Source organism: Meles meles, chromosome 8, assembly GCF_922984935.1.
Source record: "Meles meles chromosome 8, mMelMel3.1 paternal haplotype, whole genome shotgun sequence".
In the NCBI taxonomy this organism is placed as follows: Eukaryota; Metazoa; Chordata; class Mammalia; order Carnivora; family Mustelidae; genus Meles; species Meles meles.
The window spans coordinates 115,089,506-115,105,375 of record NC_060073.1 but is presented as its reverse complement, the minus strand read 5'-3'; the positions used below and the strand labels follow the sequence as shown (position 1 = coordinate 115,105,375).

The 15,870-nt window shown below is 36.3% G+C and overlaps 1 protein-coding gene across 1 annotated transcript in view; it reads right to left on the bottom strand.

Annotated features, from left to right (window-relative positions):
* CWF19L2 (CWF19 like cell cycle control factor 2) overlaps window positions 1-15,870 on the bottom strand; it is a 129,963-nt gene that overhangs the window by 88,959 nt on the left and 25,134 nt on the right. Inside the window, exons 7-8 of the mRNA XM_046017196.1 lie at window positions 11,398-11,513; window positions 2,416-3,065 (exon numbers count right to left, since the gene is read on the bottom strand). Coding sequence (XP_045873152.1) covers window positions 2,416-3,065; window positions 11,398-11,513 — 766 coding nt within the window. The remainder of the gene's footprint in view (window positions 1-2,415; window positions 3,066-11,397; window positions 11,514-15,870) is intronic.

Genomic DNA, 15,870 nt, shown 5'->3' with positions numbered 1-15,870 from the left:
TACATTTTTAACAATATTAAAGAGCCTTTAAAAAGTACATACATAAAAGCCAATGTAAAAAGATCTTTAAGATATACAGATCGGGGGGGGAAGAAGACTCAGAATAATATATACACTGTGAAGCTATATAACTTAAATATCTAATTATGTTTTTATAGATAATTATATGCATTATCTCTTGTAAAAGATCACAATCCCAGAAAATGGCTAAGTGTTACATACAATTGCCAGATGAAAAACATGGCACCCAGTCAAATTTGAATTTCAGGTAAACAAAAAAAATTTTTTAGTGTAATTCTCTGCAAATACTGCAAAGGATATGCTTCCCTTTATTTGCTAAATCTGGTAAGTATGTACTGTAACACTCTGCAAGGTACAACCTCAAGTGCTTCAGTTTCCTCATCTGCAAAATGCAGGACTCACACTACTTTCTTCTAGTTCTAAAAGCAGTTCTATGATTTTCCCCCTACTTCTAAAATTCACTAGTTCAAAGCACCCTAGAATTCTAGCATTTTATAAAGAATTCAGCATATACCTAGGATAATGTTCCCACAAACTAACAGCGTCTCACAATCCTTCACTGACTTTCCAGTCCCTAAAAATAGGCGTTCTTCAACATCCTTCGTTGGTCTCTTACTTCACAACACTCACACAGGCTGAGGAAGTTTTCTGTCTTTCACATATATGTAGACAATTTCTAGACTGTTCTTTCCTTCTCCAGGGAATCATGGAATTCATGGAAAGCTTCACACCATGCGAAACATCAAAGTAACACACCTAACAAAAACACTGCCTTCCGGGATGTCTGGGTGTCTTAGACAGTTAAGCATCCAACTTATGGATGGAGCCCTACATCAGGCTCTGCACTCAACGGGGAGTTCGTTTGGGACACTCTCTCTCCCACTGCCCCTCTCCCTGCTTGCATTCTATCTCTAAAAATAAATGTCTTTAAAAAATAAATAAATATATATATATTTCTTCTAGTGAGTGCCTGTATTATAGTAGCTCTACAGGAAACTTACAACTTAAATACAACCTACAAATATGGAACTAGATGAAATATTGACTCTAAGACTGTTTCACACACAGCTGTAGTCACGGAAGTCAAGACGTGCAGAGTGCCCAAATGTTGGGGCAACCCTGACGATAAAAGAAATTAAGAGTCTCATCCTACCAACAGGTGGGGACAAGAAAGAGTCTACCTTTCAGAATACCTGGAGTAAAGCCTGGGCAATTACATATGTAAACAGTCTGAGACATTCTCTAATCCCTGTCATGTTTATCCAGTCAATACAACTAGATCTCTCCTTTGGTTTCCTGGGAACAAAGCCCTGACTTGAACCAGAGCCCATGTGAGTGGAGCTCCCATCATTCAGTGCAGGTTTTGCCAGCTTCCTGCCACTGAAAGCTATACATGGTGCTTTATAATCCACAGCTTCAGACGGAATTGTTAACAGAAACAATCTACCAGACTCGTAACCCCAAACTACAATGCTGATACCTATTACTGCCACTACTGAATTCTATTATTTCCTAAAACCTCTTCCTTCAGTGTCCCATTCATTTGGTGATATTTTTAAACATATTTTGATGATCATTCTAGTATAAGCTGATCATTATCCTTTGGACTCTTATTTTCCATTTATGGCTATCTCCAGTAAGACCAGCTCCATAGCTAAATCAATTTTTCCTACGTTTGATCCCACTCAACCTCCTGCTCTACTGACCCAGCCTGTAGGTAAGATGAACAGGTTCAAGATAACACCAATCAATGTCACCTATTTTCCTAATTACCACAGATACAACCACTACCCTATCCACATCTTCCTTTTAAAATGCTAACGTCTTTAAAACCTGTCAACTGTCAAAAAGGGGCTATTTCTTTCTCTGAAAAAGAGTCACCATAATTCATGCTTCCCTCCCGGCAGGATCCTTCATATATCCTATTCACTTTATACGTGCGCTATGGCGGCATATTTCCCTTCAATCTTCGAGACCTCCACTGGGCATGCAATATTTACAATTAAGATAACACTTAACAATGGAGAGATTTCCTCTGAAAGCAAAATGGTAGCAGTAACACAGTCTACCAAAATACTTCCTGCAGCATATCCATTTAAAGGGATTATGAACTCCATTTTTTAGACTGCAAAAAGGCAACAAATTTTGAGCTAATACAGCTACCAAATACTTCTTCCATTTGTTAAATAAAACTGTGAAATGTAATGCAACCCATAAAACAAAGCTACTGATTCGTTAAATGTGCATATTTTATCTCTTCCACAAAACTTAAGAAACAGAAGAATATAACTCATATCAACTTAATAGCTGATACTCTGCAAATACAGCTCATTTCTTTGAATCCTTTGCAATTTACTATTCATTCATCAGTTTAAAAAACAAACGACAAAATACCTGGCAAATTGAGACTTCGTGTCCCGTAGATGCTCTTTCTTCACAGAGTCATCTCTCAGGCTTTCATCTGGTGATTTTTCTCTCATGTCTTCTGAAATGTGCCCACAGTCCACATTGGCCTTAGTTTCTAATGATCTTCCATATGAACATTTCCTGTCTCCTGCTCTTCCGTCCAACCGGCTCCATGATGAAGAACTTTCTTCACTGTTGTCCATGGGTTTTTGAAAACCACGACGCACAGAATCCTGAGCAACGAGTGCTGAAGAGAAACTAGAAGATTCAAAATTTCTGCCCTTGCTATGAAATGAGAGTTCTTCATCATCAGAGGGTCTTAAAAACTTGGGTTTCAAATTTTGCAGAGAAGAAAATTCTTGATTTTGCCTTGGATTGGATTGTCTTCTACAGGTTTCAAACCTATTATCTTTTTCACCACTAGACTTACCTTTACTGGTATTGTCTGTAATATCTGTTGAACTATATCTATCCCTTAAATTTTTATTATATTTTACGAAGTCTGATTTTCTAGTTTCTTGACTACTTTGTACTTTATCTGAGTACACTGGTTTCCTCCACCGTTCTCGTTTACAATCTTCTTTTGTGGATGCAGTTTTTTCAGCTTCTTCTAATTTCGACTGAAATATTTCCATTGACTACAAAGGAGAGAAATTAAACAAGATATATAAAATTTAAAAAGGTTTGATGACTTGTACCCCCATATGCCACTGTACCATGATATACTGTCATGTGGCACAATAAAGAAAAACCCAACAAAGGAGAGAAGAAAAGACCCATACAGTCATCGTAACTGATAAGGGCTTAACTGTGCCTGATCCCGTTTCGTATGTTGAAGTCTTAACCCCTAGTACTCAGAACATGACTGAGTACTAATCCCTAGTAATCAGAGCATTTAGAGACAGGCACTTGAAGATGTGATTAAGTTAAAAGTTCAGTTGGGCCCTAATTCAATCTGATGGATATCCTTAAAAGAAGAAGAAATTTGGAAATACAAAGACATAGAATGGATAAGCACACAAGGAGAAAATCCATGTGAGAGACACATCTAGAAGGCAGCCATTTACAAGCCATAAAGAGAGGCCCCAGAAGAAATCAAACATTATAACACCTTGATCTTGGACTTCAATTCTCCTGGACTGTGAGAAAACAGATTTCTGTGGTTTAAGCCACCTAGACTATGGAACTTTGTTATGGCAGTCCTAGCAAACTAAATATACCATCCTAAAATAAATGTTTTTAAAAATATGATTAATCAACAAAAAATTGCCAAGTAATGAAAAATATCCGGTAAGTCAAAAGAAAATCCACTATCCAAATGCCCAGCACTAAAACAAAATATAATACAGAAAACAGTGAAGACGTCATTTCTAAAAAATTAATTCCTACTGTCATTCAAGAGGCTGCTACAACATACACTAAAACATAACAGACTCTCATGAAAAACAAGAGTTCAAGAACAAGAAAAACCTGTAAATAAAAACTATGTGTCCAAAACATGCAGATATAGTGAAGAGAATAACAGAAAGTATTGAATCCAATACTAGTTGATTCAACACTAGCCTGGGAATTCTCTCTACTTAGGAAAAGATGGTAAGTAGATGTAGTAAGAAAAAAAAGACACAAGGACAATTAATTCTACACAGTCTAATATGCACATGTGAATATTACCAGAAAGAAAGAGCAAAGAAAGAAGTAAGCATTAATAAAATAATGATAGTAATAATAATAATGTAAGAAAATTTGTCCAGCTAATTTTCCAGGTATCATCTAGTAGCCTTAGGACAGGGGAGAAAATGAAGCATATTAAGACTCATACATAAAAAATCCTAATTCCTAGGGTGCCCAGGTGGCTCAATCAGTTAAGCTCTTGGTTTCAGACTCTTGGTTTCAGCTCAGGTCACAATCTCATGGGTTGTGACATCAAGCCCCAAGCGAGTCTCTGTGCTCATGGTAGAGTCTGCTTGAAAATTCTCTCCTTCTGCCTGTCCCCCCATTCATGTGCATGCACTCTCTCAAAAATAAATAAATCTTTACCAAAAAAAAAAAAAAAACCCTAATTCTTGAGTCTCAAAATTCATACATGCACACAAAAAAAATTCTTCACAAATATTAAATCAGAGAAGGCGGTAGTAAGCATGAGATGTAAACAGATGGAAGTAGGCAAATAACACATTACCTATGAAGTAACGGCAAAACTGTTGGGGCACCTGGGTGTCTCAGTCACTTGAGCATCTGACTTTTGATTTCAACTCGGGGCATGATCTGAGATTGAGATCATGAGATTGAGCCCCATGTCAGAGTCCGCATTCAGTGCCTACACTTCTCTCTCCCTTTGCCCCTCCCCTCAACTTTCGCCCTCTTCCAAAAAAAAAAGTAAAACTGTTATCAATTCTTTATCTCTAATACTAAACACTATTAGCTATAAGATAATGGAGTAAAGATCAAATTATGAAAGAAAAAGACAAGGCAATAATTCAATACAGAATTCAATTCTTAGTCAAACTATCCTTACCTGGCAAGGACCAAAGAAAGTCATGTTCAAAAATACAAGGAATCAGAAAGCAAACCATTTATTAAATAGGTGCAGGGGAAATCACTCAGGATCATTAAGCCAAACCATAAGGGAATTAGGGCACAGATGGTTGAAAAAAGGAAGGAACACTAAAAACCAAATGGTAAATATAATAGTTAAGTCTAAATAATTGTTCTTGTAGCTGAGAATTGTCAAGAATAAGATGCATATCTTTTAAATGTAGTATAAACTGGAATTAAAATTTCAAATTATTTAATTTAAGGAAGCAAGTGAAAATGTAAACACAGTGGTCCAAAACCTTCGAGATACAGCAAAAGCAGTCTTAAGAGGGAAGTATATGATAGCAATACAGGCCTACCTGAAAATGCAGGAAAAATCTCAAGTAAACAACCTAAAGGAGCTAGAAAAAATACAACAACAACAAAAAAAAACAGCAAAAGGAAGAAAATAATAAAGATTAGAGCAGAAATAAATGATGTAGAAACAAACAAATAAAACTAAACAAAACAAAAAAAAAACAACAGATCAATGAAACCAGGGGCTGGCTCTTTGAAAAAATTAATAAAATTGATAAATCTCTAGCCAAACTTATCAAAAACAAAAGAGAAAGGATCCAAATAAATAAAATCACAAATAAGATAGGAGAAATAACAACAAACATCACAAAAATACAAACAATCATAAAAGAGTATTATGAAAAAACATATGCCAATAAACTGGACAACCTGGTAGAAATGGATAAATTCCTAGAAACATAAACTACCAAAACTGAACAGGAATAGAAAACTTGAACAGATGGGATAACCAGCAAAGAAACTGAATCAGTAATCAAAAAGATGGCTTCACGAACAAATTCTACCAAACATTTAAGGAAAACTTAATACCTATTCTTCTTAAACTATTTCAAAAAAATAGAAATAGAAAAAGAAGGAAAACTTCCAAATTCATTCTATTAGGCCACATTCCGAATACCCAAACCAGATAAAGACATAACTAAGAAAGAGAATATACAGGCCAATATCCCTGATGAACACAGATGCAAAAATTCTCAAAAACAAACAAAACAAAAACCCAACAAACCAAATCCAACCATACATTTAAAAAAATCATTTCATCAATCAAGTAGAATATATTCCTGGGTTGCAAGGGTGGTTCAACATTCACAAATCAATCATCAGGATACATCATATTAATAAAGGAAAGGATAAGAGCCATATATTCATTCCAGTAAAGGCAGAAAACGCATAACCAAATACAACATCCATTCATAAGAAAAACCCTCAACAAAGGAGGATTGGAAGGGACAAACCTCAACATAATAAAAGCCATATATGAAAAACCCACAACTAATATCATCCTACGTGGGGAAAACCTGAGAGCTTTTCCTCTATAGCCAGGAGCAAGAAAAAGATGTCCACTCTTACCACTTTTATTCAACATAATACCGGAACTCTTAGCCACAGCAGTCAGACAAGAAAAAGAAATAAAAGGTATCCAAATCATCAAGGAAGAAATAAAAACTTCCCTATTTGCAGAGGACATGATACCATTATCTAGAAAACCAGAAAGACCAAAAGAACAACAAAACTGCTAAAACTGGTAAACAAGTTTGGGAAAGCTGCAGGATACAAAATCAATGTGCAGAAATCTGCTGCATTTCTATACACCATTAATGAAGCAGCTGAAAGAGAAATTAAGGAATCAATCTCTTTCACAATAGCACAAAAAGCAGTAAGATACCTATGGATAAACCTAACCAAAGAGATGAAAAGACCTGTACTCTATAAATTATAAAACACTAATGAAAGAAATTGAAGACAACACAAAGAAATGGAAAGACATTCCATGTTCACGGATTGGAAGAACACATACTATTAAAATGTCTATACTACCCAACACAATTTACACATTAAATGCAATCCCTATCAAAATACCAACAGCATTTTTCACAGAGCTAGAACAAACAATCCTAAAATTTGTATGGAATCACAAAAGATCCCAAATAGCCAAAGAAAACTGGAGGCATCATAATTCTGAACTTCAAATTATATTACAAAGCTGCAGTCATCAAAACAGTATGGTGCTTACACAAAAACAGGCATAATAGATCAATGAAACAGAACAGAAAACCCAGAAATGAACCCACAATTATATGGTCAATTAATTTTCAACAAAATGGGAATGAATATCCAATGGGAAAAAAAAATTCATTTCAACAAACAGTGCTGGGAAAATTGGACAGCCACATGCAGAAGAATGAAACTGGACCATCTTCTTACACCACACACAAAAATAAATTCAAACTGGATTAAAGACCTAACGCCATAAAAATCCTAGAAGAGACCATAGGCAGTAGCTTTTTTGACACTGGCTATGGTAACTTCTTTCTAGATATCTCTTCTGAGTCAAGGGAAACAAAAGCAAAAACAAACTATTGGGACTACAACCAAACTAAAAAGCTTTTGCACAAGGAAGGAAATGTTCAACAAAACTAAAAGGCAACCTATGGAATGGAAGAAGTTATCTGCAAATGACATATATGATAAAGAGTTAGTATATAAAATATATAAAGAACTTACTAAATTCAACACCCAAAAAATGGATAGTCCAATAGGACTATAGACAGAAGACATGAATAGACATTTTTCTAAAAAAGATATATAGATGGCCAACAGACACATGAAAGATGCTCAATACCACTCACCACCAGGGAAATAAATATGTGTGTGTGTCTCTATATACATACACACACATATACATGTGTTGTGTATATACATGTATATAGATACACACGTATACGTGTGTAATGGAATATTACTCAGCCATCAAAAAGAATGAAATCCTGCCATTTGCACTGACATGAATGGAGCTAGAGAGTATTATGAAGTGAAACAGATCAGTCAGAGAAAGACAAATACCATATGATTTCACTCATATATGGAATTTAAGAAACAAAACAAATGAGCAAAGGAAGGAAAACAGAGATAGAGACAGGCAAAACAAGAAACAGACTCTTAACTACAGAGAATACATTGATGATGACCAGAGAGGATGTGTGCGGGGGGGGGGGGGGGGGGGGGGGGGAATGGGGGACACAGGTGATGGGGATGAAGGAGCACACTTGTTGTGATGAGCACCAGGTGATATATGCAAGTGCTGAATCACTCTATTGTAACTTGAAACTAATATTACACTGTATGTTAACTAACTGGAAATTAAAGAAAAACTTTTGAAAATTTTTTCAAATTATTTCAACAAAATCTGAGAGGTGAGATGGGGGGATCAAAACACACTGAAGTTATTATCTTAGCCTAGACAGAGATAAGCCATAACATTACAATGTTTTTATTATTTAAAAATATAGATTTTAATATTTTTTAAATTGAGTAACATGAATAGAACAGAAATGATGGTGGGGAGGGGGTATTTTCCTAATGAAGGCACTGCCTCAAAGGCACTGCTTTTCCGTCTTATTGAGACATGAAATAATGGCAGGTCTACACTTAGTGGCTTCTTAGATTCAATAAAATAAAATATTCAAAAATAATTCAATAAAATATAAACAACAAAAACAGCAATGGCCACAATTTATCCAATGCTCATTATATTACATTACTTACTTTACATCATTTTTTGTAAAGATTTTATTTATTTGACATAGAGAGAGACACAGCGAGAGAGGAAACACAAGCAGAAGCAGTGGGAGAGGGAGAAGCAGGCCTCCCGCCAAGCAGGAAGCCCGATATGGGGCTCGATCCCAGGACCCTGGGAGCATGACCTGAGCCAAAGGCAGATGCTTAATGACTGAGCCACCCAGGTACCCCTACTTTACATCATTTAAATGGGTTCCAGGAGACTACACCTAGGTTTGAATCATGGTGAAGGTAGTCAGCCTGTGTGTGCCTCAGTTTCCACATTTACAAAACAAGAATAATAGTACTGCTGTGGTAGTAAAAGAATTAATCATACACGAAGCACTTCAACAGTGTCTGGCACCTGAAAGGCATTCAGATTTTCATTAATGTGCACAACAATCCTATGAGGTTGATATGAAATCATGTTTTCATAATGGGGGGAAAAAGCACAGCAAAAGAGTAACAAAACTTATACTGAAATTCAGGACTAAAGACTACACAGCCAATGTTTTTAAAGACTATCTCAAAATGCCTCATTCTGTGATTTCTAACTATTCTAAAACATTAAAAAATTATATCAAATGTCACAATTCAAATAATAAACTTATAATAAACCCTACCATCAAAATTTAATAAAAATAACATAAAAGGAAAACTAAAGGCCATACACATATACAAATGAAGATATAAATTCAAAATAAAATATTAACAAACTTTATTTGGTAGCATATTAAAGGAAATACCATGATCAAATAGGAGTCATTCAAAGAATTCAAGAATGGTCCAACACTAAGAAATGAATTAACACAATCACCTCATTAACAAGTAAAAGAAAGGGGCACCTGGGTGGCTCAGTGGTTAAAGCCTTTGCCTTCAGCTCAGGTCATGATCTCAGGGTCCCGGGATCAAGAGCCCCGCATCGCATCGGGCTCTCTGCTCAGCAGGGAGCCTGCTTCCCCTCTCTCTCTGCCTGCCTCTCTGCCTACTTGTGATCTCTGTCTGTCAAATAAATAAATAAAATCTTAAGAATATACATATATATATAAATGGCCAAAAATATATGAAACAAATATCAATTCACTAGAAAACAAATGTATAAAAGCAATGAAAAAAATCCGTTTATCAAACACAGTAACAGACCATAAGGAATGATAATCCTACTGTTGAAAACCATGTGGTAGAGGAGTCATTGTAATGAAAATACAATTTGTTCATCTTTCTGTAGAGAAATCCAGCGATATATATTTCACTTCAAGTGTCTATATCCTTTAAAGTAACAATTTTGTTTTTAGTAATTCATCTTAAGAAAAACACCTGGGCGTCTGGGTGGCTCAGTTGGTTAAGCCACTGCCTTTGGCTCGGGTCATGATCCTGGAGTCCCGGGATCCAGTCCCACATTAGGCTCCCAGCTCTGCAGGGAGTCTGCTTCTCCCTCTGACCTTCTCCCCTCTCACGTTCTCTCTCACTCTCTCTCAAATAAGTAAGTAAATAAATAAAATCTTAAAGAAAAAAAAAAAAAGGAAAAAACCTGGTAAGTATGCAAAATGCACTGAACAAAGATTATCAGTACAGCACATTTAACAGGGGGAAAAAAAAACATAAATGTCCCTCCACTGACAATTAAAAAATAAATACGCAGTGAATCTACACAAATACATATTAAAATACTAAGAGGACATTAAAATGTATATATTTACCGACTTCCAACTATGCCTATATTAGTAAGTGAAAAAAGCATAATGTATTCTATGAGTCTACCTTTATAAAATTATTTATTTTAAAAGTATGTAACAAACAGAAAAAAAATCTGGGAAACTGTATACATTAAAATTTAACACATTCTCTTTAAAAAAAAAAATGAGGGGCGCCTGAGTGGCTCAGTGGATTGGGCCGCTGCCTTCGGCTCAGGTCGTGATCTCAGGGTCCTGGGATCGAGCCCCGCATCGGGCTCTCTGCTCCGCAGGGAGCCTGCTTCCTCCTCTCTCTCTGCCTGCCTCTCTGCCTACTTGTGATCTCTGTCTGTCAAATAAATAAATAAAATCTTTAAAAAAAAAAATAAAAAAATAAAAAAATAAAAAAAAAGATTTTTCTCTCTCACTTTTTTTGCCTGCCCATATTTTTGAAATCTTACTTTCTAAACCTGCCTTTTTTTTAGAAATTAAAAAGAAAAAGGTCTTTACTAACTACTAGAATACAAAGATTATTCACACATGGTAAAAGGGGGGGGGTGGTTCTAAAGTGTCATGTAAAATATCATGGTTCCATTGTTTTAAAAGTGTGTGCATGTATGTGTGGGTGTGTTTATATATTTAAATATACATTATAAAACATATATTTTATATATGAAATATATATGTTACAAAATATATATTATAAAAAATATAGTTTTAAAAAACCTGTTATATTGGAAAACTCGGGATATTGGAAAACTCTGGAATATAGCATCTCTGGAATAAACAAAATTGAAATATATCAAAATTCCAACAGTGGTTATCTCAAGAGGTGTGCCACGGAGATTTCCTGCATTATTTAAATTTTCTCACAATGAGAAAATGTTATTTTTACATTAAACAATAGTACATACTTAAGTTTTATATTTATCATGTCAATAAAAATATGCTACTAAAGTTTATGTGATTAAAAAAAGGTAGAAAATGGCTTCAGCAGATGATAGAGTAGAGATTTAACATCCATTTAATTCAAAAGAGCTTCATGGCACAAATCACTGGCAGAGTTAAAGGCATTTACTTCTCATTGAAGTGTAAATATAATACCTATCTCATTGATACCAGTACTCACCCCATATCTTTCAGCCACAACATCTTCCAAATTTCTATTCTGTTTCTCAGCTTGTTCCTTCATTCTTTGGTAAGACTTCCTCAGCCAGCTTAGTCCACCATCTTCTACTACTGAAACTAAATTCCAATACTAAATGTCAGTTATACTTCTCATGCGGTTATAACAGAATCAATACTTATTGCTTCTATAATAATTTCTATAATATATAGAATATATAAGAATCATAAGGGCATTTAAAACTCAACATATTAAAAAAGTAAAATAAAATAAAATTCAACATATTATTTATTGTTTTTAGTTTTTTTAAAAGATTTATTTGAGAGAGAGAGAGAGAGAGAGGGGACAAACAGGAGGGACAGAGAAAGAGGGAGAAGGAGACAATCTCGAGCAGCCTCCATGCTAAGCGCAGAGCCTGATGCAGGGCTCCATCTCATGACCCCGAGATCACCACCTGAGCCAAAACCAAGAATTGGATGCTTAACTGACTGCACTGCCCAGGTGCAGTGCCCTCAACTTATTATTTATAAACCTACTATGCAAGGTACAGATTTCAAGGACTGAGGAAGGCAAAAATGAAGCTATCCTCAAAAAAACTGCAATCTAGGAGTTGGAGCATAAGAGTATGTAAGTAGTTACAATAAGGATAATATGTAACAAAAATTTTTTTTAGAGGTTTAAGTAATGATAGAAAAAATGAGAGTGATGAATCATTTCTAAATGACCTCCGTCAGGGAACAATTTACAGACCAGGTTTAAAACAATGAGTGGGACTTCTATAAACAAAGATAAGAATAGGCAAGGCATTCCCAGAAATAGAGAATAAAAGTACACACATAGCAGGGAAAAAGCCACCTCAGATACATTATGAAAAACAAATAAGGAAGTTACAGATGGTAATACTGAGATGTGTATCAAAACAAATTATTTCATGCAGTCATGATCCCCAACTATGAAAATCTGAATGCCTTCAACAAACTTTATTAAGCGCTTGTATTTCAATCTACACACATCACATTTTCAATATGCATAAAGAAATCTAATCAATTACTTAAGTCAAAACTCTGTTCCTGATTTTCCCTGTACAAAAATAGGATTTCTTGGGATCACTCCAGTTCTAAAATCAACAAAAACACACACAGACCACAAAAGACGTGTAAGAATCTTCAGAGTGGGAAAGTCTGCAGTAACACCAGCTTAGAAAACAATCCAAATGTTCACCATCAGTAAAACGGATATACAGCATAAATTATGATATATTCCTAAAATAGACTATTATACAGCAATGAAAAGCAATGACTGCATCTATACATAACAAAGTGGATGAATCTGAATATGTGACCACAAGCAGCAGGAACCAAAAAGGGAGCAGAGTACTTACTATCTGATTCCAGGAAAAACTGATTTTGGTGCTAGAAACCAGAACAGTGGTCAGCCTTCTGACAAGAGCACAGTTGACTAGAAGAGTCACAAAGGGAGCTTTTGGGGATGCTAATAATATTCTGTTTCTTAAAAAGTATGCTGATGATACAGATACTCACTTTGGGAAAATGATCAGTCTGTACAGTGAATGATTTGTATACTTTTTTGCATGTGTTAAATTTTAATAAAAAGTTTAAAGAAAAAAAAAGATTTTTCATTCCTCTAATTCCAGTCTCACTCAAATCTCAAAAATTTGTCTATGCTAAGCATTCAGGATCTTCTAAGATAATGGATCTTTCTTTACAGGTCTAAAATACTTTGTACTTCAAAACCTAGATCTCTAGGGGCACCTGGGTGGCTCCATGGATTAAAGCCTCTGCCTTCAGCTCAGGTAATGGTCTCAGGGTCCTGAGATCGAGCCCGCATCAGGCTCTCTGCTCAGCAGGGAGCCCGCTTCCCTTCCTCTCTCTGCCTGCCTCACTGACTACTTGTGATCTCTGTCTGTCAAATAAATAAGTAAAATCTTTAAAAAAAAAACCAAAAAACAAAAAACCTCGATCTCTAGTTAACTCAATGATTCACTTTTCTTTCAAGTTTATTTTGCTCTTGCTCTCTTTTTCTTATTTTATATAGTCTCTGAGTTCAAATTTAACAAGTCAGTTAGTGAAGGAAGCTAGTCTAAATCCTCAATTTATACAAAGAGAAGCCCACTGTCATTAATACCTATGTTAATGTCCCAGCTACGTAAGTTCAGAGTTATCTAGAAACTGATAAAATACTGATGGGCAGAGTGAAGATTTCCTGCACAATCACCAATATATTAACACAGTTCAGAGAAGATTACCAATATATTAATAATAGTTCAGAGAAAAAAAAATCTCAGAGAAATAGGAAGACTTTTACTCTTATGTTAACATTTATCAAGGAAATCAAAAGAGAATAAAAATTTTCAGTGAATTCAATTATGAGTAAAATTCACAGTCTTTGGAATATTTTTCTAATTGATTATATGTTCTATTTTAATAGTCTTATTAATCTTATAATTAGAGATACAATAATAAAATATTTTTACAGGAAAATCATCAGATATTTCAAAAGCTAATAAAAAATAACAATTTACAACACCATTCACCATGAAATTCACTCTAACAAATATTTAGCAAATATTTACTATGAATATGAAAATGTGTTAAACATAATAGGAAGTAAAAACATGAATAAAACATAGTCCAGTGCACACGGTGCCGCCATGCCAGGCTCCGGGACCAGCTGCAGTCCCTCGGGCCTGTGCTCTTCCAAGCGGTTTGGGAAGCTCCCTTCCTAGCACTTATAACCACCTTTGATTCTGTACATCCCGCGGGATTCCCACTGGTCTCCATTCATATTCTACCCGGAGTGCCCTGACTGCTTCGAGAGGTCACTTCTGCCTTTCCGTGACAAAATGGTATGCTAACTCTTTTTTTTTTTTTTTTTAAAGATTTTATTTATTTATTTGACAGAGAGAGATCACAAGTAGACAGAGAGGCAGGGAGAGAGAGAGAGAGGGAAGCAGGCTCCCCGCTGAGCAGAGAGCCCGATGTGGGACTCGATCCCAGGACCCTGAGATCATGACCTGAGCCGAAGGCAGCGGCTTAACCCACTGAGCCACCCAGGCACCCTGGTATGCTAACTCTTAAAAACCAAAGCCATAGTAATCATCATCTCTCAGAAAATTTTGGTTGCAGAGCCGAAGGAAAAGATCACGTTGATGCTTACTTGCTGAAATTCACGGAGGAAGATTCTGAAGGATAGAAAACGGATCGAGAATCAAAGCTTCTGTCGCAGGGTCTAGCCCTACTGCCAGCTGCAACAGCAGCGGCCATGTCATCGGTCCTCGTGCGAAATCACCTTCAGGAATGGATGGGAGACGGCGTTTACTATGACTACCTCTGGGCTGATTTTCTAAACGATCTGGGAAGCTATTTCTAGACAACATGAAACTAAGGAGCCTTCTGTCCAGGTTTTAGAGCTATTTGCCTCAAAACCCTGTTGTAGCCTGTCAATTTCATAAGCACTTATTTCTGAAAACATCTTTTACTGTAAATTTAGGTTAAGAGGCAATACCCCATGAATGCTCTGATATTAAGACGCACGGCTGTTATGAAAATACAAGAGCACTTAATGTTGCCTACTATTATTCCCACATGGACACATGTGTTAGGTGAAGACTGAGAAACCATTCTTTTCTTACATAAAATACAGGTGCATACATATTCTGTAGGCAATATTCAGTCACTGAATGGGATCATGTAAGATTTATCTTTCTTTTTACATTTCTAAACTGAGCTTAACCAGGTAATAATGAAAGGATGATAAAACATCAAACATTCATCAAAATGCTGTTTTTTCATATTTTGCCTTATACCATACTTTTGCTCTGTAGCTTATCATATTATTTACCTAATAAAGGTGTTGTACGAGCTGCAAAGGATAAAAGGTAAGCAGCAACAGCCACTCTCTACCCGCACAGAGCAGATCATCTCATTAGAGATGGGCATTTCAATAACCATGGGAATAAATGTGCAATCGCTACTGGAAGCCAAGGGACAGAGCTACCGAGCACATGCAGCAGCTCACGACCCTGGTCTGGGGGTCAGGAAAGGCCCCTCCGAGGATGGTCACTCTGAAAGACAAGTAGGAGTTAGCTAGGTAATGGAGGGGAACCTGTGCAGAGGCCCTGTGAGCCCTGTAAACAAAGGCCTGCAGGAAGAGCACCAGCCGCCAGAGATCAGAGCGTGCGGGGCTGCCCGGCGTCCTCAAGGCTATTTGTTTTTACCCCAAGAACCATGGGATGCCCTTGAAGAATTTTAGAGGAGGAGGCCTCTGACAGCACTGGTCTTACTTTCCGGGAACCTCATTACGGCTGTCTGCTGTCTTGGGGAGGATGGGTTAGAGGGGCAGCAAGCAGACTGCAGAGGGGCTGGAAAGGGCAGAATCAAGAGATGACATGGCCCAGGGGTGGTGCGCAGGAAAAGGGACTCGGTTCAGATGCAGCTACCAGACGTTTGCTGTTCT